Here is a 22,466-nt window from a genome sequence, read left to right as displayed (position 1 = left end):
TTAATTGAACCCGAGGAGGTCGTGGGAGCCTCTGACCTATAACAGGTGGGTCAGAAGCACAGGAGACAACCTGGATTTGAGATGATTGTCTGAAGAGGGTGCAGTCTTGGGGGACTGAGCCCTTCCCCTGTGGGGTCTGACGCCATGTCCAGGTAGATGGTGTCAGAACAGAGTTGAACTGTAGGACACCCAGCTGGTGTTGCAAAACGGCCTGGTGTGGGAAAAACCACATATATCTAGTGACCAGAAGTGCCAGTATATTCAGAGGATTGTGTGTATTGTAGAGGAGAACAGAAGAGTCTTCCCCTTACAACACCATTTTACAAATAAGGAAGCAAAAGAAGAAAAAACCCAAACGTCAGTTCCAGTCTACGCAGCTTGGCAGAGACAGATCTGCTGCGTCGTTCGGTGAGAACATCATACTCCAGAAGTCACGGAATCACGGGAAGAGACGTAATAGAGACCGGGCAGGCCTCTTACCTGGCTCCAAAGACCCACTGTCTTCATCTGAGGAGCCGACACCAGCCTGTGATGACAAGACGGCCACGAAACCGTCCTTAAATTCCTCAAAGTTAACCTGTGGATTTGAGAAGAGAGGTCAACGCTACTTTCTACAGGTCACATACGTAACACCCTGGCCTTTTGGTTTTTCTCAGATGGAAGATCTTATGTTGCCTTCAGCACTGAGGACATTCATTTTTTCAAATATTTACTTAAGATTTAAAAGAACTGAAGATGTAATAAGGCAAGTAAAAGTGAACCATAACCCCATCAACAAAAAACACTATTAACAACTCCGTAAAAGTAAATCAGACCACATAATTAGAAAGCAGTGTAGACAAGAGGTGTCTGATGACCACAAACATTAACACATAAAGAAAAAGAAAAATCCACGTTCTCACCACCCACCAAGAAAGAGAAAACGGCAGCACCTGGGCGAGCCCTCCACCACGGTTCCTTTCCTGATTAAATCCCCCGGCCCCTACTCTGACTCTAATAACATCCTTGCTTTTATACCTCATTTGCATGCACCCCTAGACAATACAGTTTACTTTTGCCTCTTTTTAAATTTGATCTAAATGGAATCATGTGTATATACTATTTTGTGTCTTAGACTCAGTATTACTTCTGTAATATTCATGTAACTTGCTGTGCCTGGTCCACCCATTTTCTCTGCTCTGCGGTGTAACTGAGCAACAATTTATTAATCTACCCTCCTGCTGGTGGATATTCCCATTGTTTCCAGGGTTTAGTTATTTTCAAAAAAACAACAAAAAAACCTGGCTTTGAACAGTTACACACGTGTCCTTAGGCGTTTCTTTGGAGTATACGCCTAACAATGGGATTGCTGGGTCACAGAATATACATTTAAATCCTCTTGGTGAATTGAATCTTTTATCACTATAAAATGCTGACCCTCTTTAGTTCAGTAATGCTTTTACCACAAAGACTAGCTTTCTTATGGAGTATTTACGTGTTATATCTTTTTACCAAACTTTGCTTTTTTAACCAAACTTTTAATAATGTCAACTTTTTATATCCTTATGTTTTAGACATGTCTCTTATGAGCAGTATATAGTTGGATTTTTTTCCCCCAGTCTGAAAATCTTTATCTTTTAACTGAAACATTTTACATTTAATGTCGTTACTGATATATTGGGTTGGCCAAAAAGTTCGCTTGGGTTTTTCCATAATATTTAGATTTAAATCTACTATTTTATTTGTGCTTTCAATTTGACCTGCTTGCTTTTTCTCCTTTCTTTCCTCTCTTTGGATTTCCTGATTTTCTTTTAGGACTTCATTTTTCCCCTTATTAATTCATAAGTTATACAGTCTATTTCCATTCTCTTATTGTTTATCCTAAAAATGACAGTACACATCCTTAGCTTGAAAGTTTACTATCAGTCAATGCTTTTTGTTTCAGCAAAAACATAATTTATTAAAAGACTAGTGGAAATGATCTAGATGTCCAAAAAGAGAATAGGTAAATAAACTGTGATTCAGTCAGACAACGAAAGATGACAATAGGGGGTAAAAAAAACAAACCATCGACAGAGACAATATATCTACATTGTGTGAATATAGCTCACAGACATAATACGGAGTAAAAGAACCAGAGAGTATACAGTGAGCATATGCTGTGTATTTTCGCTTGTATAAAGTTCAGAAATAGGCAAACAAATCTATGCTGTTGGCATCAGGACAGTGGTAACTGTTGGAGGCAGAGGGACCGCAAGGGCACCTGAGGAGGGATGCAGGATGTTGGCGGCCCAGGTGTGTTCAGGGTGGATGTTCACTGAGCTGCACTCTTCAGCTCTTTTCTCTACCTGTGCTTCTACTGAAGTCCCACAGATAAAAATCAACACAAGAGCTTACTGTTACCAGTAAGTGCAGAAAAAGCAGACCTGGGCTGTAGGTCCAAGTATGCTTCCCACACCCGGCACAGAACTTCAATGAGCACATTCTGTTGCTGCCGATGGGCACTAAACGCAGCTGTTGGCTTGGGGGCACCTCTGCCTCAGTTACACACGTATCAGATCTGACACTAGATTACTTGTTTGTTTATTTTCTGTCTCCTCAACTAGCATGTGATCTCACAGTGACACACTGTAAATACTCAACAAATATCTAATGGATGTGTTTGCCTCTATATCCTCTCAAAACTGAGCAGAATTCACCTTCTCACAGATGCATTCTTTCACCTTTGTTCTTAAAGAGTATTCTTTTTTTTTTTTTTTTTGGCCATTCCTCGCGGCATGCGAAATCTTAGTTCCCCGACCAGGGATTGAACCCTCACCCCCTGCAGTGGAAGCTCGGAGTCATAACCACTGGACCACCAGGGAAGTCCCCTTAAAGGGTACTCTTGCTGAGTATAGGATTCAGGTTGGCACCAGTCCTCTTTTAGTACATTGGAGACACCTCTCCATTGGCTTCTGGCTTCTACTGTCACATCTGAGAAGGCAATTGTCAATCTAACTATGGCTGATTTTCAGGATACGTCTTTTTTCCTCTGGCTGCTTTTTAAAAAATTATTAAATGTTTCATTTTGAGATAATTATAGATTCACATGCAGTTGTAGGGAAAAAATACAGAGAGATCATGTGTACCCATCTCTGGCTGCTTTTAAGATGTCTTTGTTTCCCTTCAGTTTCACAATAATATGGCCAGGTGTGGATTTCTTTTTATTTATGCTACTCAGAATTCCATGGGTTTTTGGAATCTTAAACCTGTTTTGGAAACTTTTTAGCTACTATCTGTTCACAAAATCCCTCCTCATTCACTCCTTTCCTCCTGGGATTCCAACCAAAGGGATGTTCCCGGGTCTTCACCTTCTCTTTATAACATCATGCTGCATCCTGGATGAGTGCTCTTTTCAGCTGTGTCTAATCTGCTGTTAAACTCTTAAAAGTTGTATTTGGTTCTTTGTTCAGATTTGTTATGTCACTTTTTAGAGTTACCTCTTTCCTGTGGATATTTTCAAGCTTGTTTTTTTTGAATTTTTTGAATTTTTTTAAATTTTTGGCTGCATTGGGTCTTTGTTGATGCACGCGGGCTTTCTCTAGTTGCGGCGAGCGGGGGCTACTCTTCGTTGCGGTGCACGGGTTTCTCATGGCAGTGGCTTCTCTTGTTGCAGAGCATGGGCTCTAGGTGTGCGGGCTCAGTAGTTGCAGCATGCGGACTCAGTAGTTGTGGCTTGTGGGCTCTAGGGAGCGCGGGCTTCAGTAGTTGTGGTGCACGGGCTTAGTTGCTCCACGGCATGTGGGATCTTCCTGGACCAGGGATCGAACCCATGACCCCTGCATTGGCAGGCAGATTCTTAACCACTGCGCCAGGGAAGTCCCTCAAGCTTGTTTTTTTTTAAATCTCTCCTAACATAGTAACCATAGTTGGCTTATACTTTTTGCCCAGTAATTCCAATACTTCACATCTTTGTGTTCTGCTTCTGTTGCCTGTTGTTTCTCTGGCTCTCGCTCATCTTTATTTGGTGCCTAGTTATCCTTGACTGTATGCTGGTTGCTGTATACGACTATTACTTAGGAAGAATTACAGACCCAGGATGAGGGAACTTTCTCTGAGAGGAATTCTGTTTGCTTTTGCCACGTGCCTGAGGGCATCGCCTGTGCAGGACCACCTGATCTAAGTGCAAGGCCTGAGGTCATCTAGACCCCTGAGCACATGCAAGCCCAGACAGCAAAGAGTACAACGGCACAGCAAAGAGTACAACGGCTGATTCACTTACCCTACATCTTTACCTTACAGGTGCACCCTCAGGATCCTCCCTTAAACTGGGGGCTGGTTCATCAGTTTCTCCTTGGGTGAGCCTGTGTTTACACATGCATTTCACTGGCCCTTTAAAACCCCCAAATGACATATCAATTTCACAGTTGCTATTTAAGACCAGAAAATATTCTCAGGGCAAATGGGGTTTTGTGTGCTGAGCTTAACCTCTCTCGATACGTGACTTAGCATAGATTTTTAGGTTGTAATTCCCCTTGACTTGTTTGCTCTTTACCATTTTCAAGATCTTTTGTTTTTTCTATTTTGTTCGGCCTTTTTAGTAGCACTAACTGGAAGGTAGGCCTGAGTTTGCTAACCTGCCACTATGCCAATGTCTGAAGTCTCTTCCCTCTTTTTTAGGGATGAGGCATAAATTTCATCATTTGGATCTACAAGAATGTATTGAACTAATCTCATATTCAAAAGGCTGTTTCCAGTCTTTTGCCATGTGAATCAATCCTAGAATGAATAACCTTGCATAGATTTCATTCCACAAAGAGAGACGTTGTATTGCTTTCATTTTACATTCCTAGCTTCTAGATGTTGCCTCGCACATAATAAGAGCTCAAAAGTACTTGTTGACTACATGGGAGCGGAATGAAATGGCCATTTTGTTTGATCCAATCTCAGATTTCTTTTGTATCTTTGATAATATTGATACTTATCAGCTGACTTTCTTCTGATCCATCAAACAGGAGGCAATCTGATTGCCGAGTGTGCTGCTGTTTTATATGATACCATTTTGACTGTGCTTGTGTGTACTTCTGTGCCTTCTCCCTTCACAGCTCATAAAAGAAGGAAGGGCCGGGCTTCCCTGGTGGCGCAGTGGTTGAGAGTCTGCCTGCCTATGCAGGGGACACGGGTTCGAGCCCTGGTCTGGGAAGATCCCACATGCCGCGGAGCGACTGGGCCCGTGAGCCACAATTACTGAGCCTGCGCGTCTGGAGCCTGTGCTCCGCAACAAGAGAGGCCTGCGCACCGTGATGAAGAGTGGCCCCCGCTTGCCGCAACTAGAGAAAGCCCTCGCACAGAAATGAAGACCCAACACAGCCATAAATAAATAAATAAAATTTAAAAAAAAAAAAAAAGAAGAAGGAAGGGCCAGCCCACGGCATCAGGTGTTTGACCCAACAGGATACACCATCATCCCTGCTTGATCACGGACTCTCCTCACAAATGAAGAGGCTGGACCCTGTGATCAAGAATCACTCTCAGGGCTTCCCTGGTGGCGCAGTGGTGGAGAATCCACCTGCCAATGCAGGGGACATGGGCTCGAGCCCTGGTCTGGGAAGATCCCACATGCCGCGGAGCAACTAGGCCCGTGAGCCACAACTACTGAGCCTGTGCGTCTGGAGCCTGTGCTCCGCAACAAGAGAGGCCGCGATAGTGAGAGGCCCGCGCCGCGATGAAGAGTGGCCCCCGCTTGCCACAACTAGAGAAAGCCCTCGCACAGAAACGAAGACCCAACACAGCCAAAAATAAATAAATAAATAAATATTAAAATAAATGTCTTAAAAAAAAAAAGAATCACTCTCAACCTTAAAATTATTTTCAGTAACACTACGTTATCAATTATTTTTTTGAGAGGAAAATTCTCTTTCTACCCAAATTTGAAAGTACTTGAGGTAAGAGCCTCACCACTGGTAAAGAAACATGAGAAATAACAAAATGTACATGGAAATTTCCCAAGTCACAGGACTCTTAGGCCACGTCAACTTTCTGGCTTGAAACTAGACCTGATAATGTTTCTTTAACGGGAAAAAGGAATTAAAAACAAGCATATTGGGACTTCCCTGGTGGTCCAGTGGTTAGGACTCTGTGCTCCCAATGCAGGCGGCCCGGGTTTGATCCCTGGTCAGGGAACTAGATCCCGCATACCGCAACTAAGACCCGACGCAGCCAAATTAATTAATTAAAAAAAAAAAGCATACCCTCATAGCATTAAAGATTACCTTATTAATTCAGATATTATAATACTGTTTCTTCATTGTCATAACTGGATTACTGTATCAGTGACTAACATTTCTGTGGTGTCATATATGTTGGTTCCCGCAAGGAAACTGAATATGTGATATTTGAATTGAAAGCCAATCCATTCTCCTGGACAAAGGATTTATCTTGTTTTTCTTCAAAACTTCCTGAAATCTCCACCATTTGGTTTCTGTCACAGAAAATGGTGACAACTACCTGGATACTTCTGGCTTGACACTGGTGTCCCTAAAACCTCTACAGAATGTTCCACCTAAACGCTGGCTGTGTGCGCTCCCCTGCCTGTGGATGAAGCAGAGGAATGGTAACAGCCCTTTTCCCTTTGCAGCTGCTCCAACACTGACTTTCCTCCAAGCGTAACTCAGGGTTTCAAGGTCACGCTCCCTTTCTCACAGACAAAGCACAAAGCAGAGAAAGGCCGGGAATGATACATCTTACAATGAATCTGGGCCCAAAAGTGATCCTTTCGGTTTTGAATTTTCCAAACTGTCCAAAATCATCAAGGAAACCATCTGTTTATGCTGTTTTTTGTTTTGTTTTTGCCACACACGGCATGCAGAATCTTAGTTCCCTGACCAGGGATTGAACCTGTGTCCCCTGTGGTGGAAGCGCGGAGTCTTAACCACTAGACCGCCAGGGAAGTCCCTGTTTGTGCTGTTTTAACCAGAGTGTTGATTTTCACAAATGTGCCTTTTGCTTATCTGGCCTCCAAATACAATTCCAGGTGATATCAAGAGGGGCTAGGACATTATCTATCAAAAACACACCTGAGGGTTTCCCTGGTGGCGCAGTGGCTGAGAATCTGCCTGCCAATGCAGGGGACACGGGTTCAAGCCCTGGTCTGGGAAGATCCCACATGCCACGGAGCGACTGGGCCCGTGTGCCACAATTACTGAGCCTGCGCGTCTGGAGCCTGTGCTCCGCAACAAGAGAGGCCGCGATAGTGAGAGGCCCGCGCACCGCGATGAAGAGTGGCCCCCACTCGCCACAACTAGAGAAAGCCCTCGCACAGAAACGAAGACCCAACACAGCCATAAATAAATAAATTAATTAAAAACAAAACAAAAAACAAAAAAAACACACCTGATTCTTAAGTCCATAAAGAAAAAGCAGGAACAGAGTAAAGAGACGGAAAAGGGTGCAGGGGGTTTGTGAGGCTGGGTCCTCCGCGCAGGAGGAGCAGGGCCGCTGACAGCACTGGCCACACGGCCTTGGGGGAAGTAACAGGAGGTCAGATCCGCCCGGACCCTCCCCCAGGGCCAGCAGGGAGGGGTTTCTGGTTGTTCTTCTTCATTTGTTTTTGCCCAAAAGCCAACTCAGAATATTTGCAGCTAGATTTTTTTTTTCCCAGTCAAAATGAAAACAGTTTTACTGAGTTCTGTGGAAAAAATGCCCTTCCTTCAAAGGTAAGATTACAGGCACTGGTGTTTTTTTTTTTTTTCTTTTTTTGGGCTGCGCCATGTGGCCTGCGGGATCTTAGTTCCCTGACCAGGGATCGAACACAGGCCCCTGGCAGTGAGACCCCGGAGTCCTAACCACTGGACCGCCAGGGAATTCCAGGCACTGTTTTTAAAATGAACATGTTAACATCTGGACACATTTAAGAAGCAGGAACACTAAGAAGCCTCCTAGTGTTTCAAGCAAGTTGTGGTCCAGGCTCCAGATTACCGTTCTAGATGACCTTGAATTTCCTAGAGAAAAGAACTCTCTGAGTGCATACTTCCTATCTGGGATAGATACACTCACAGAGATACACTCTGAACACAGGGAGCCTTGGTTCCTGCAACAGCAGTGGGCAATGTTCTGTCCAGCTGCTGGATGAATTTCACGCTGGGTAATTTTACGAGACAATGTGCCTTCGAGGTACTTGGAAGCTGCCTCTGAATGACCGAGTGTGTGAGTTGCGCACAGATCACTGTGTTTTGTGAACCACACGCACCACCCATACCAACCTTCCACTCCCCGGACGAATCACCCAAGCATCTTTCCGGAAAAAACAGAACAAAAACAAATCTCTGGAAGTTACTATGCTTTAAAAAAGCAATCTTAAGGAACTTCTTTCTACAACACAGATGTTGCACAGAAGGAAAAATAGCACCCCATTTCCTCCTAACTTTCCTTTGATGAGTATCTCCAGTCAATTGGTATTTCTCAGATGCCAGCAGCTATAACCACATGCTCTCTGTGCTTTTCTTTGTGAGAATGAAGTCAATGAAGTTACCCACCCTGGCAAAGTGGTCGTTTCCGAGAAGTGTTTGCAGAAGGACGGGCAGCTGCTTTTCCAGATGAAGCTTCAGGCAGAGTTGGGTCAGCTCCTCCCGGTCCAAGAAGCCTGTCCCCGTGGTGTCACAGCTGCTGTAGACATCCCTGAGCTGCGAGACATAGTGGCTCTCTTCCTCTTCGTCCATCCCATCGCAGGCTGCGTGCAGGGAGAAGAAGACAACGGTGCCCTCTGACTGCCGCTCCCACCTCCCTCCACGGTCCCAATGCGCCAGGCAGTGTGGCCTAGGGCAGGGGAGGAGCTGGCGTGTGGGAAGGGGCACCAGGGTCATCTCAGGACACGTGAGGCTGGAGGAAATCAGGAGAGGCCAGAAACGTGTTCCCACGGGGCTCGTTCTCCCTCACTGGCTCAAAGAACCAGAATTACTTTGTTCTGTAAAAAAGTATCTATTACAGAATAATCAGAAAAAAAGAGATAAGTGTAAAGAGAAAGAAAATCATCCAAAATTGCACCACCTGAAAAAAAATAATTTTAATATTTTGGCAAATATACATTCTACTTTTTCTCTATACATATACACACAGGGCCTGCTGGGTGCCTGGCACGCTTGCCCGAACTTCTGCCCCAGGATTCCGGTCTTGGGCAGAACTCAGCCTGGAGGTCAGAGGGCACCGAGGGCCTTCCCAGGAGCAATGACAAGCCAGCCCCCTCCTGAGAGAACTTGCTGGTCTGCCGCCTCCCCCCGACCCCTGCCTCCACGCAAGGGCTGATTCAGGGCCGAGGACCCTGCACACTCAGCCCACATCCCCTCGGTCATGCCAGCTTTGCCCAACACACAGTTCAGTTCCTGACCACTCAGAAACACTTCTTTTCCTCTCCTTTCCCTCATCCCCAGAAATCTGAGACACTGTCCCAAGGCAGCAGGTGATTCGTCTCTGGCCATCCAGGCACAGGCTAGTGGTGTGACTCAAGCCCAGCATTCTACAGGTCAGGCAAAAAGATCTTTCAGTCGCCATTTGCTAGGACACTTCCTAACCCCCATCCAAGATAAGGTCCATGCTTTGCTTTCAAAGTCCTGGGAAAGACACTGGGAGAAAGGAGGCACTGCTTCTGGTCATGTGTGCCCTATGGAATTCACCCTCCTCTAGCCCCAGGATTGGGGGGGGGTGTCTTTTTGTAGCTGAGATACCACATGACAAACCTCAGTGCTGAGATGGGCCAGGAAGGCTTGGAAAAACTCCAAGGGCACCTTCATCTGGGAAATACAGCCCGGGCTCAGGTCTGTACCACGACCACCGCATTGGAGTCACACTGATGCACGTGGATTCCCCGGGACTCCGGAGTCCCAGAAAAGGGCTCAAGTGACAAGTCACTGGACACTCTAAACACCTTGGAACTATGGAAGGTCTCAGGGGTCGTGTAGAAGTCTGAGTGGGGCTCAGAATCCTGATGTTCACACACCCCCATTCGCTGGAAGCTGAAGGCACTGATTTGGAGGGTGATACATGTGGGAGGGGAGAGGGGAGTAACCCAAGACATGCACGCAAGCACACACACACACACACACACACAGAGAGAGAGAGAGAGAGAGAGAGAAACTAATATCCCCAGAGAGATGAAGGAAAAACATTAAAATCATGCAACAAGATAGACTACTGGACAATACGGATGATTAGACACCAAGGGAGGTTTCCTGACATTGACGTATGATAATCACAATAAAAAATTCAATGGCAACACTGGAAGACAAGGACAAAATACATCTTCTATTATGTGTACCCGAATAAAGAGACAAAAAATGAGACAGAGAAGAAAAGGAAATTAAAAATCAATAAAGTAACCAAAAAACATAAAGACAGACATAGACCAATGGAACACACTTGAGAGCCCAGAAATAAACCTTGCATATGTGGTCAAATAATTTTCCAAATGGCCAAGACCGCACAATAAGGAAAAGACAATCTCTTTAATAAACGGTGCTGGGAAAACAGGATATCCACATGCAAACGAATGAAGTTCAACCCTTACTTTACACCATAATCAAAAATGAACTCACAATGGATTCAAGATCTACACGTAAGATCTAAACTATAAAATTCTTTAAAAAAAAAAACAGAGGAAAAGTTTCATGATGTTAGATTTGGCAACAATTTCTTAGATATGACACCAAAAGCATAGACAACAAAAGTAAAAATAGACAAATGGTACTATATCAAACTTAAGAATCTGCACATCAAAGAAAACAATCAACAGTGTAAAAAGGCAACCTATATACAGAATGGGAGAAAATAATTTGCAAATCATACATCTGATAAGAGGTTAATGGTCAGAACAAGTAAAGAACTCCTATAACTCAACAACAAAAACCAGTAACCCGATTAAAAAAATGGGCAAAGGACTTGAATAGACAATTCTCCAAAGAAGATACACAAATGGCCACCAAATGGCCAAGCACATGAAAAGTGCTCAACATCTCTAATTAGGTACACACAAAACAAAACCACAGTGAGATATTATCTCGCACCCATTAGGATGGCCACTATAAAAAAAAACAAGCAAACAAAAAACAGAAAACAACAAGTGTTGGTGAGGATGTTGAGAGATTGGAGCCCTTGGGTACTCTTGGTAGGAATGTAAAATGGTGTAGCTGGTGTGGAAAACAGTATGGAGGTTCCTCAAAAAACTAAAAATAGAATTACCATATGATCCAGCAAATTCCACTTCCAGGTATACACCCCAGAGAACTGAAAGCAGGATCTCAGAGTTATCTGCACTCCTATGTTCCCTGCAACATTATTCACAACAGCCAAGAGGTGGAAGCAATCCAAATGTCCATTACAAAAGAATGGATAAAGAAAATATCAATAAAATGGAATATTATTCAGCCTTAAACGGAAGGAAATCCTGTCACCTCCCACAACATGGATGAACCTTATGTTGAGTGGAATATGCCAGTCACCAAACGACAAATACTGTATGACTTCACTTCCGTAAGATAACTAGTCAAAATCAAGGAGACAAAGTAGAGTGGTGGGTGCCAGGGGCTTGGGTAGGGGGATAGGAAGGGTTGCTCAGCAGGTACAGAGTTTCAGTTTTGCAAGATGAAAAAGTCCTAGAGATCTGTTACACAGTAATGTGGATACCAGTTAACACTACTGAACTGTATATTTAAAAATGATTAAGAGGGTAAATTTTTTTTTAAATTTATTTTATTATTTATTTTATTTTATTTTTGGCTGCGTTGGGTCTTACCTGCGGCATGCAGGATCTTCATTGAGGCATGCGGGATCTTACTTCCCTGACCAGGGAATAAACCCACGTCCCCTGCATAGGAAGGCGGATTCTTTCCCACTGGACCACCAGGGAAGTCCCAAGAGGGTAAATTTTATATCATCGTGTTTTTTACAATTAAAAATTTAAAAATAAGAAAAAACTTTTTTAAGGAAAAAAAGTTCAATATTTGGTGGCTTGCTTTCTGAAATTGCCTGGCTCTGTTCTGTGGCACTTTTACCTGGATTTTCTTTCCTAAAAAAAAAAAATCAACACCCAAAGTCCAGGCATCCTCTAAAAGCCCAGGAAAGGCAACCAGCTGATGGGAAGGGGGGTTCTGGAAAAATACAAGACTTTTCCAAGCACATAGACGGCGAAGTCCCACCGTGAGGGCCAACAAATAAAAACATCCAGACCAAGTAAATCCTCAAGAAACTTCAGAGCAAACAAACAAGTCCTAAAAATGTCTAGAGAGAAAAGAGCATTCTGCACTCAGCGCCAGGCGCGACTCCTGCAGCAAAAATGGGATTGGAGGCTGAAAGACATCCTGAGGAAAGAGCACTTTCCACCAATCTGGAAGCTAGCGACGGGTACTTCAGCCAAGAAGGAGGAAGACACAGGTTGTAGATCTGGGTCCCCTAGAAGCAGTGGACACCGTTCTGGGAGGGTGGCCTGGGGCAGGGCCACAGTGCAATCCACACAACCTGGCCACTAGGGACCCTACGGTCCCATATCGTGGGACCACATGGAAAACAACATAGGTGGTTTCTTCTTCTTTTTTAAAAAATATTTATTTATTTACTTATTTGGCTCCACCAGGTCTTCGTTGTGGCATGTGAGATCTTCATTACCGCGTGAGGGATCTTTAGTTGCGGCACGCAGGCTCTTTTAGTTGCAGCGGGATCTAGTTACCTGACCAGGGATCAAACCTGGGCCCCCTGCATTGGGAGCACAGAGTCTTAACCACTGGACCACCAGGGAAGTCCCCAACATGGGTGGTTTCTTTTTTTTTTTTTTTAATTTTATTTATTTACTTACTTACTTACTTACTTACTTACTTACTTACTTACTTACTTACTTATTTATTTATTTATTTATTTATTTATTTATTTATTTATTTATTTATTTATGGCTGTGTTCGGTCTTCGTTTCTGTGTGAGGGCTTTCTCTAGTAGCGGCAAGCGGGGGCCACTCTTCATTGCGGTGCGCGGGCCTCTCATTATCGCGGCCTCTCTTGTTGCAGAGCACAGGCTCCAGACGCGCAGGCTCAGTAATTGTGGCTCACGGGCCCAGCTGCTCCGCGGCACGTGGGATCTTCCCAGACCAGGGCTCGAACCCGTGTCCCCTGCATTGGCAGGCAGATTCTCAACCACTGTGCCACCAGGGAAGCCCCACATGGGTGGTTTCTGACAGAGCTGATGGACCATTTGGAAAAGAACAAGGATGTTAAAAAGTAATTATGGAAAAACCAAGAAAGCCTCCATAAAGCCAAGCTGGGCACAAGAATGGAACTGTAACTGTGCCCCAGACAGCGTCCCTGTGGTAGGTGGACAGCACATCTTCCGTGGGGGGTGGGAGAGACAGGGAAGCCTCGAGGTGAGGGTGATCCGAGGTACCAGCCTGACCGTTTATGGCCCAGGGGATGTTTCTCAGGCCTCCATAAAGCAGCTCCAGACAGGAGTCCAACGGCATTTAGCACCTCCATGGCTGCTGTGCGCCCTCCCCACTGGGGGAACTGGCTCCACCCCCGCCGGCCCCCCACAGTGAGACCCTGAAGCCAGCACAGAGCCCAAGTTGGGAGACTCGCCCTGGCCAGTGGTCGGGGTTGCTGACTTGAGCTCTGGCCCATCCAAACCCTCTCTACTGGGAGCACCGCGTCATCAACCAAAATGGGAGTGAAGGGCAGGGAGGGGACGGTGCCGCCTCCCAGATGGTCTGCTCAGGGGGATGATCTTGCTAAGCAAGGGACCACTGTGTCCTCACTTGGGCTCCTCCTTGAAAGAAGACACTAACCCTTGTGCAGCCCCCCCACCCCACCCTGCGTCTGCTCTTGCCTTGGGTTCTGAAGGCCTCCCTCCAGCAGGCCTCCCTCCTCGGCCCGTCCACCTGCTGCTGGTCCACTGCGTGGGCTTGGGGAGGGCAGGGATGGGGGCACAGCAGGCACCGCGCCGCAGACACAGCAGGAGGTGGCGAAGGATGCTCTCGGGACACGCAGCTGCACGACCCTCCACACTGGTTTGCAAAGTTGGCTCTTGGTGTCCAGTGGGTACTTAAGACAAGTTCTCAAACCGACACTGAAATGGACTGGGTTGGGGTCAACTCCCTTCAGGTCCCAGGATCTGACCCCCTGAGCCTCCAGGCACCAGATCCCCCCTTAAACCCTGCTGTCTGCACGTTAATGGCATCACTGCAGGGTGGGGAGCCCAGAGGCCACCTTCCTGCTGCCGAGGTCAAAGGAGACCGGCCAAGGGCTCCCTGAGAACATTTTAAAGCATCAGAATCTTCCTGAACCGTGCAAAGGCCACCCTAAAAGACCCCAGACATGGGCAACGCTGCCTTCACAGCTGAGGTGACCCATCCCCTATCCCCATGCCTCTCTGCAAGGCTGCAGGGCCCCGGCCAGGCTCAGCTCTGGGCCAGTCAGAGCTTCTGTCAAATTGGGTCTAAAACACCACCTTTGCTGGGCTGCTGAGGGGAGGCGCAGGTTCCAGGCCCCGGTACTCATCACACCACGAACGACAGCAGAATCACCATACCCCACACCGGTCCCCAGGCTCCCAGCCTTCCTGCTGCTCAAATCCTATTTCCAGAAATGTGTCACTGGGAAACCCCCCTCCCTCCCGTCTGGGAAGAGCGATCAACCTAAACCGCAGAACACAACAGTTAGAAGGACAAGGGCCTTAACCCTGCCCCTCCCAGCAGGGAACCTGTAGCTCTGTTCAGACTCCCTGAGGCCTGTGTGTGAGGGCAGAGAACGCCATCCCCTAGAATCCTTGCACAGAACCCCGGGAAGGAGAAGAGAAACGGGGGACCTCTCAGGCGGGGCCCCGCCTCCTGCACCACCCATCCTTGGCGCCCAGGCCTACTCACACGCGAAGTGCAGGCCTCACAGCCAAGTGGTCGTTATAAATAATAAACATCCAAGGGCCTCTTCAGTTTCTTCTTCACCCAAACTGAATTATTTAATCCTCTCTGGATTCCACAAATGCATAAATGTCCACACATTGAAACCACCAGAAAACCCAGCTGTGTTCAGCGCTGACTGCAGACAGGGGACAATGTTCCAGATAAAGAGGAGCCCTTGGCTTATTACAGTTTGATTCTTTTGAAACTGGAATCAGTAGACTCTCAATAATTCTAATGCTATAAAGCTTAATTAAATATATGAGCATAAACTTTGCTACCCAGTGAAGCAAAACACTGTTTTCATCCTGGGGAGAAAAACCTGCCCTCAAACAAACTGGATACGGGCCAAGAAACAGCTGCTGACCAGCACCCTGCAGGACCACGCAGCCCTCTGGAGGGAAGGTGTAGGTTTGCATTTAACTGATGCACAGCGATGAGGGAATTTAATCTGTGGCCCTGGAAACCCGCTGGGTATCAAGGACAGGGAAGAGAACTGTGGCCTCCACAAGCAGCTGGGTGTGCCGATGTCTGTGGACCCAGAGCATCGCACCCAGGAACAACTCCAAACAAGGCCCTCCATAAAAACCTGTAAAAGCCTGCTGGCCCAGAATGAACAGCGCCAAGGTAGCATCCTAGATGGCACGTTCTGTATCTGGAAAGATGTTACGATCCGGATAAAACATTGAAGCCCAGCCTTGGGTTCCGGAAGAGCAGGTCTTCGCACCATGTCAAATAGCCTTGGGGTTTGTAATCAACCTCCATACTTCAGTAGTTCTGAGCTTGTAGGATTAATTTCTGCATTAACTGTTTTCATGGCTTCTTTCTTGTTTTTCAAAACTTACACTATTTATTTACTTTGCCAATGTTGGCCCTAACTATCTCAGCAATAAGGCTTGAGAAGCTATCATTTTTATCAAAGGGATTTTCCAATCCCAACAATATAAAAATAAGCTGATGTGTCATTTAATTGGCAATTAATATAGTATTTGCTCTTCCTACAAAGTAGATATTTAGACTAAAAACTATAAGGATATCAAACTCTAAAACTGTCCTAGAAAACCTGCTTTCTAGGGTCTCCTCAAGAAAACATTGTGGGACCCACTCACCTCACATAAAAACTTTGTACCCTTTGGCCAATATCTTCTTGGTTCCTAAAGATTTTTATAACCACATGTACTTATATTTGTGCTAGGACTATAGCTATAGACCCAATGGTTATAAAACATCTACATAATTGTTTAGTTATACATATACAAGGTTATCCACATAAGGTTCTACATACAAAAAAATGAGCTTTCTCTATATATATCGTTACATATATGCAAATGTAGAAAACCTACTCTCAGTATCAATATCAGCTTCTAACTTAAATTCAACTAGAAAATTCTACCATAAAGAAAGCACTAGTTTCTCTTCTTTACTAAAAATAGCCAATAACAGTGTAGAAGAAATGACAGAACTGGAAAATTACAATTTTGAATCCCTGTTGTAATAGGTGATAGGGTAAGGATCATTAATGTATGATTAAAAACAGTGGGGAGGGGAAAAAAAACAGTGGGGAGGGAATTCCCTGTGGTTAGGACTCCGTGCTTTCACTGCCGAGGGCCTGGGTTCAATTCCCTAGTCAGGGAACTAAGATTCCCAGAAGCCGCATGGTGCAGCCTAAAAAATAAATGAATAAAAATAAAAATAAAAACACTGGGGAGAGGTGACATCATGCAAAGTGGCAGGGGACGACACTCAACCAAAGCAAAACTGAGCCAAAAAGAGTGACTGGAACCCAATAAGGAAATGGGAGGAAAGGAGAGATGATACTCTGATTCCTCTTTCACTACAGGATTTAATGCTGGATGTTCTTCATATATGAGTGGGTAAACGTGTCTGAGGATGAAAGGGAGGAAGAAAAGGATGTAAAGAAGAAAGCGAGGAAAAGAGGAAGGGAAAGAGAAAGAGTAAGAAGGAAGAAAGAAAGAAAAAAGAATTAAGGAATGAGGGGAAGGAAAGAGGGAGGAAGAAATGAAGGAAAAAAGGAAGGAAAAGCTAAACGTTTTTAAAATGTTTCTGTTGGAATATTTATAGACATTTACCCCTAACAATCAAATAAAGTAAGCACTATAATTTTTAATTTTATGGATGAATCCCTTGGATGATGATGATGATGATGATCCCAAGTCTTCTTATAAAGTTTCTCTCTTGGGCAGCAGGTTACTGTGTAATAAAATTGCTTATGACAAGGAAATGCAAAAAAAAAAAAAAAAAAAAAGAGTGACTGGAAGGAATTATATTGAAACTCTGGAATCAGATCAGACACTTAGAGCAAGGTGATGAAAACAGGCTGCTGATGTTTGTAAGAGAGCGGAGAGCAGGAGCCATCTACCGCCCTCAGTGCCTCAGGGACCAGAGCCATGAGGACAGCGGTCCAACGTCCTGGAGTGTCTGGCTAGAGCCAGAGTGGGCAGTGGGGACCATGTCCTCCATAATCTGGGGATGTGTGTTTCGGCTGGTCTGGTGATTGAGGGGCTAGAGCAGATTCTGGCCTTGGGGTCAGCCTCCTTGGGCTGCAGCAGCTTCCCTCAGAGTATCTAGGAGAAGACATCTGGGGGGACCTTTGTCAGGTCACTGGCTGACCACAGACATAGCAGAACGGAAATTTCAGTCACCATGCACAACAAAGAATACACTTTGCAAAAACATCTTGGAAAAATCGCAAAGACAGCTGCAGCCCTCAACTAGTAAAAATCGTTAATCCCTGAGGCGTGGGAGAATCAGAATGTCCAGATTTCAACAAAAACTTACAAAGCATGCAAAGAAACACACACGCTGGAGTCTTTTTCGCACTAGAATTTCTTTTTTTTTTAAGGCAGTGTGGTCCGTTTTATTTTATTTAATTTATTTATTTTTGGCCACGCTGCATGGCTTGTGAGATCTTAGCTCCCTGACCAGGGATCGAACCCATGCCCCCTGCAATGGAAGGACGGAGTCCTAACCGCTGGACCGTCAAGGAATTCCCTGTACTAGATTTTATAAATTCAACTCTCTGCACTTCTACCCAAACATTAAATAGCATTTGCATAGAATACGAAGCGACAGTTTTTCCTCCTAAAGGAACCAAGGTGAGCGCAAGGGAAGGGCATTTGCTAAAACAGATTTCTGATTCTCGAGCACCCCCAAAATAACTTTTATTCAGTTTAATCATTGCCGCCCAATCTCCCTCAACACGATGATTTTTTTAAATTAATTAATTAATTATTTAAAATTTTTTTGGCTGTGTTGGGTCTTCATTGCTGCATGCGGGCTTCTCATTGTGGTGGCTTCTCTTGTTGCGGAGCATGGGCTCTAGGCACACAGGCTTCAATAGTTGTGGCACGAGGGCTCAGCAGTTGTGGCTCACGGGCTCTAGAGCACAGGCTCAGTAGTTATGGCGCACAGGCTTAGTTGCTCCAAGGCATGTGGGATCTTCCTGGACCAGGGCTCGACCCCGTGTCCCCTGCATTGGTAGGCGGATTCTTAACCACTGTGCCACCAGGGAAGTCCAACACGATGAATTTTTAAACAAATGAGTCTGTCTTCAAGCTTCATTTGTTACAGCAGATGGACATTTAACCAAGGTGATGAGTAAACAGCTCATTATCTCAATGAGTATAAATTTGAAGTTTCAACACTGAGCAGGTCTGGCAGCCATGGCCCACCCTCACTGTTTTCCTCACATGGACTCTTATTGGATGTTTTACGAGTGATTCCTCTAACCTTGTTATTCAATCCAGATATCCCCTGGATAAGCTGCTTTCTTACTTTGCCTGTGACTCTCAATCTGAGGATAATGTTACAGAACATCAGAGGCAGAAGAGGGGTCCCAAAGAGCGCCATTCAATCACCCCATTTCACAGATGAGGACCTGATATCCTGTAAGTAAGCACAGAGGTGGATTTCCTCAGTCAGCTGAAGAATGTGGACGGAGCATACAAGGGCACAGGCAGGGTGCAAAGGGAACGTTTCCCTGCCATTCCAAGTGTGTGGTGCTTCCCTGAATCTCCAGGTGAGACCTTCTATCCATGTAAATGCCTGCTGATGCTTATAACTGTACACAGTCACTGTATACAGCTCAGTGACCAAGGAGCAGCCCCCATGGGCTCCCTGCTGTCCTCTTCTCCTGTCTTAGACTTTGATGGCTTTCAAGAGCTACCAAATGGGTAAAACCAGGAGGCTGGAGCTGCTCACACTGACTGTTCACAGCTCCATCCAATTCTGTCTCAATGGCATCATGTTGGTAGCTTAAAATCTGCTCTGGTGGGACTATTTACACACAGTCGTTGGAAAATGCTACAATTCAGGGCTTTGGGAGGCAGTTGTGAAAGCTTTATCAGTATACTACACAACGGCTAAAATATAAAAGACTGATCATATCAAGTACTGGTAGAGACATGGAGCAACTGGAACTCTCAGATCTTGTTAGTGGGGGTATCATTGGCACAAGAGCTCTAAAAACCTGCTCAGTTTTATCTACCAAAGTTAAATACATATCCACTGTACAACATGGCAATCCAACTCCTAGGTACCTACTCGACAGAAACCATGGATTTGTGTACCAAAAGACACACTTTCTTAGGCAGCATTATTCATAGCACCCCAAACTAGAAGCAATCCAAATATCCATCAGTAGTAAAAATAAGTAATTGGTGGCATATTCTGGGAAACTGTAAAGCCATGGAGAGGAATGAAGTACATAATGACAACCTCAATCTTACAAACATGATGGAAGAAGCAGATATTGCATGATTCCAATTGCATTAAGTTCAGAAGCAGGAAAAATCAATCCATAGTGTTAGAAGTTAAGATAGTGGATGGCAGGGAGGGAATAATAAATAGAACATATGAGGGGCTGTTCTGGGGTTCCTGAGATACTCTGCTTCTGACTGGGATGGCGGTTACACGGGTGTGTTCACTGTGACAGTTCATCATTATCTGTGCACTTTTCTGTGTGTGTATGTGTGTGTGTGTGTGTGTGTGTGTGTGTGTGTGTGTGTGTATATATATATATATATATATATTTACTTATTTATGCATGCATGCATGCTGCACCTTCTGGCATGTGGGATCTTACTTCTCTGACCGGATCGAACCTGCGCCCCTTGCAGCGGAAGCACGGAGTCCTAACCACTGGACTGCCAGGGAAGCCCCTCTGTGCATTTTTCTTCCATACGTTACACTCCAACTTCAAACAGTGAAGAGGGAGAGTATTAGAAACGCTGACGGCACTTCCCTGGTGGTCCAGCAGTTAAGATTCCTCACTCCCAACTGCAGGGGGCCCGGGTTCGATACCTGGTCAGGGAACTAGATCTCACCTGCCACAACTAAGACCCGCCACAGCCAAATAAATAAATAAATATTTGAAAAAAACAAAACGCTGATCTTCCACACCCACCTCCTGGAACAGTGGCAGGTATGTGTTTTACGACGGACTCCTGTTGTTTTGTCATGGCTAGAGGACAGACACTCCCAAAAGGGTAAAGGAAACAAAGGGCCTGAATGAGAAACGAGAAGGCCCAGGAAGCACTTAGGAAAATAAAGCAAAACAAAGCAAACCTGCAAACTGTTTCCCCAAAGCCACTCCTGTTGCCCCTCCCGACAGGTGATTTCTAAAACTGTATGAGTATTTTCTGTAAGACTCTTCATAAGACCTGGTAGCTCTGGCTCCTTCACTCCACTGGTGTGACAGAACCAAAAACATGCAAAGCCATGGAGTCCATGCTGGGTAAACAGTCGCACATCATGAGAAGCAGCTAAACTGCTTCTCACAGATGCTACAAAGTCAGACACTGTCCAAGACAGGAAAAATAGGACACACTTGACAAATTGTCTAAAAGCGAATCATACTTTAACTATACTCTTCATGGAGCAATAAAAAGAATAAATAAAAAGAAATGAAAAGTGACTCTGACATACCCTAATTAAAGTCAACAAAATGCTATGGGCTTGTCCTTAAGAATCTTGGGGATATTAAAATAGCCTGCATGTAAGGAACAGTGTATGGGGGACCATATCTCTCTTAGTCTGTTACGGCTACTATAACAAAATACCATAGACGGTAGTTTGTTTTTTTTTTTAATTTTATTTATTTATTTATTTATTATGGCTGTGTTGGGTCTTCGTTTCTGTGCGAGGGCTTTCTCTAGTTGCGGCAAGTGGGGGCCACTCTTCATCGCGGTGCACGGGCCTCTCACTATCGCAGCCTCTCGTTGCAGAGCACAGGCTCCAGACGCGCAGGCTCAGCAACTGTGGCTCACGGGCCTAGTCGCTCCGCGGCATGTGGGATCTTCCCAGACCAGGGCTCGAACCGGTGTCCCCTGCATTGGCAGTCAGATTCTCAACCACTGTGCCACCAGGGAAGCCCCCATAGACGGTAGTTTATAAACAATAGAAACTTATGGCTCACAGTTCTGTGGGCTGGAAGTCCAAGATCAGGGAGCCAGCCTGGTCACGTTCTGGTGGGGCCCGCTTCCTGAGTCTTACACTGGCACCTTCTTGCTGTGTCCTCACCTGGTGGAAGGGATGAGGGAACTCTGTGGGGCCTCCATATAAGGGCACTAATCTCATTCGTGGGGCTCCACCCTATTGACCTACCTCAGCACCCCCCAAAGACCCCACCTCCTGACACCACCACCTTTGGGGGTTAAGATTCCACATATGAACCTAGGGAACACACACACTCAGACCATAGGAGTATCTTCCAAGCTCAATTCTAGAACTTCCTAAACGTTCCAAAGCTAACTTCTTCAGCCATTGCCATATGTGAGTTACACCATGCAGTTTTATTTAAGGGAAAAGAAAGCTTACAAGGTAAAGTGGCTAAGATATTATTATGAACCAAATGTTTGTGTCCCCTGAAATTCATATGTTGAAGGCCTAACCCCTCAGTGTGGCTGTATTTGGAGATGGGGTCTCTAAGGAAGTAATTAAGGTAAAATGAAGTCACAGGGTGGGGCCCTGATCCAGTAAGATTCATGTCCTTATAAGGAGAGACACCAGAGAGCTCTCTCCCCACAGGTGAGCTAAGATGATTTATATGAGCAGACAGCAAGAAGGCAGTCGTCTGCAAACAAGGGGAGAGTCCTCACCAGAACCAACCCTGCTGACACCTGCATCTCCGACTTGCAGGGTCCACAGCAATGAGAAATGAACTTGTGTTGTTTCAGCCATCCAGTCCGTGGTACTTGTTACGGCAGCCCAAACAGAATCATACAGATTTAATAGCTTTGGAGAATATGTATTTCATCTTTCACATATGGAAGGAAATAAAGTAAAAGACTTCTTATTTTTTAAATATTTATTTATTTATTTGGCTGTGCTGGGTCTTAGCGGTGGCACTCGGGATCTAGTTCCCTGACCAGGGATCGAACCCAGGCCCCCGGCGTTGGGAGCACAGAGTCTTAACCACCGCACTACCAGGGAAGTCCAAATGACTGATGAAGAAAGATTCATGAACAAACATTTCCTAAGCCCCTTCTATATGCTAGGCTCCAGATGCTGCTCTCATGAACTAATGTTAGTAGCAAGGATTTTGCTGCCATGATTCCAAGGCAGA

At 45.3% G+C, this 22,466-nt stretch overlaps 1 protein-coding gene across 2 annotated transcripts in view; it reads right to left on the bottom strand.

Annotated features, from left to right (window-relative positions):
* The window catches only part of LOC309612807 (ninein-like protein), a 113,396-nt gene that overhangs the window by 51,869 nt on the left and 39,061 nt on the right, over nucleotides 1-22,466 (bottom strand). For both annotated transcript variants that reach the window (XM_082359000.1, XM_082359001.1), the window contains 2 exons: nucleotides 8,493-8,686; nucleotides 481-577 (listed from right to left, as the gene is read on the bottom strand). In XM_082359000.1, coding sequence (XP_082215126.1) covers nucleotides 481-577; nucleotides 8,493-8,675 — 280 coding nt within the window. In that variant the 5' untranslated portion in view covers nucleotides 8,676-8,686. The remainder of the gene's footprint in view (nucleotides 1-480; nucleotides 578-8,492; nucleotides 8,687-22,466) is intronic.

Source organism: Balaenoptera borealis, assembly GCF_965194805.1.
Source record: "Balaenoptera borealis genome assembly, chromosome: 16".
NCBI lineage: Eukaryota > Metazoa > Chordata > Mammalia > Artiodactyla > Balaenopteridae > Balaenoptera > Balaenoptera borealis.
Note: the sequence above shows the minus strand (reverse complement) of the source record. Positions and strands in the feature narration are given on the sequence as shown.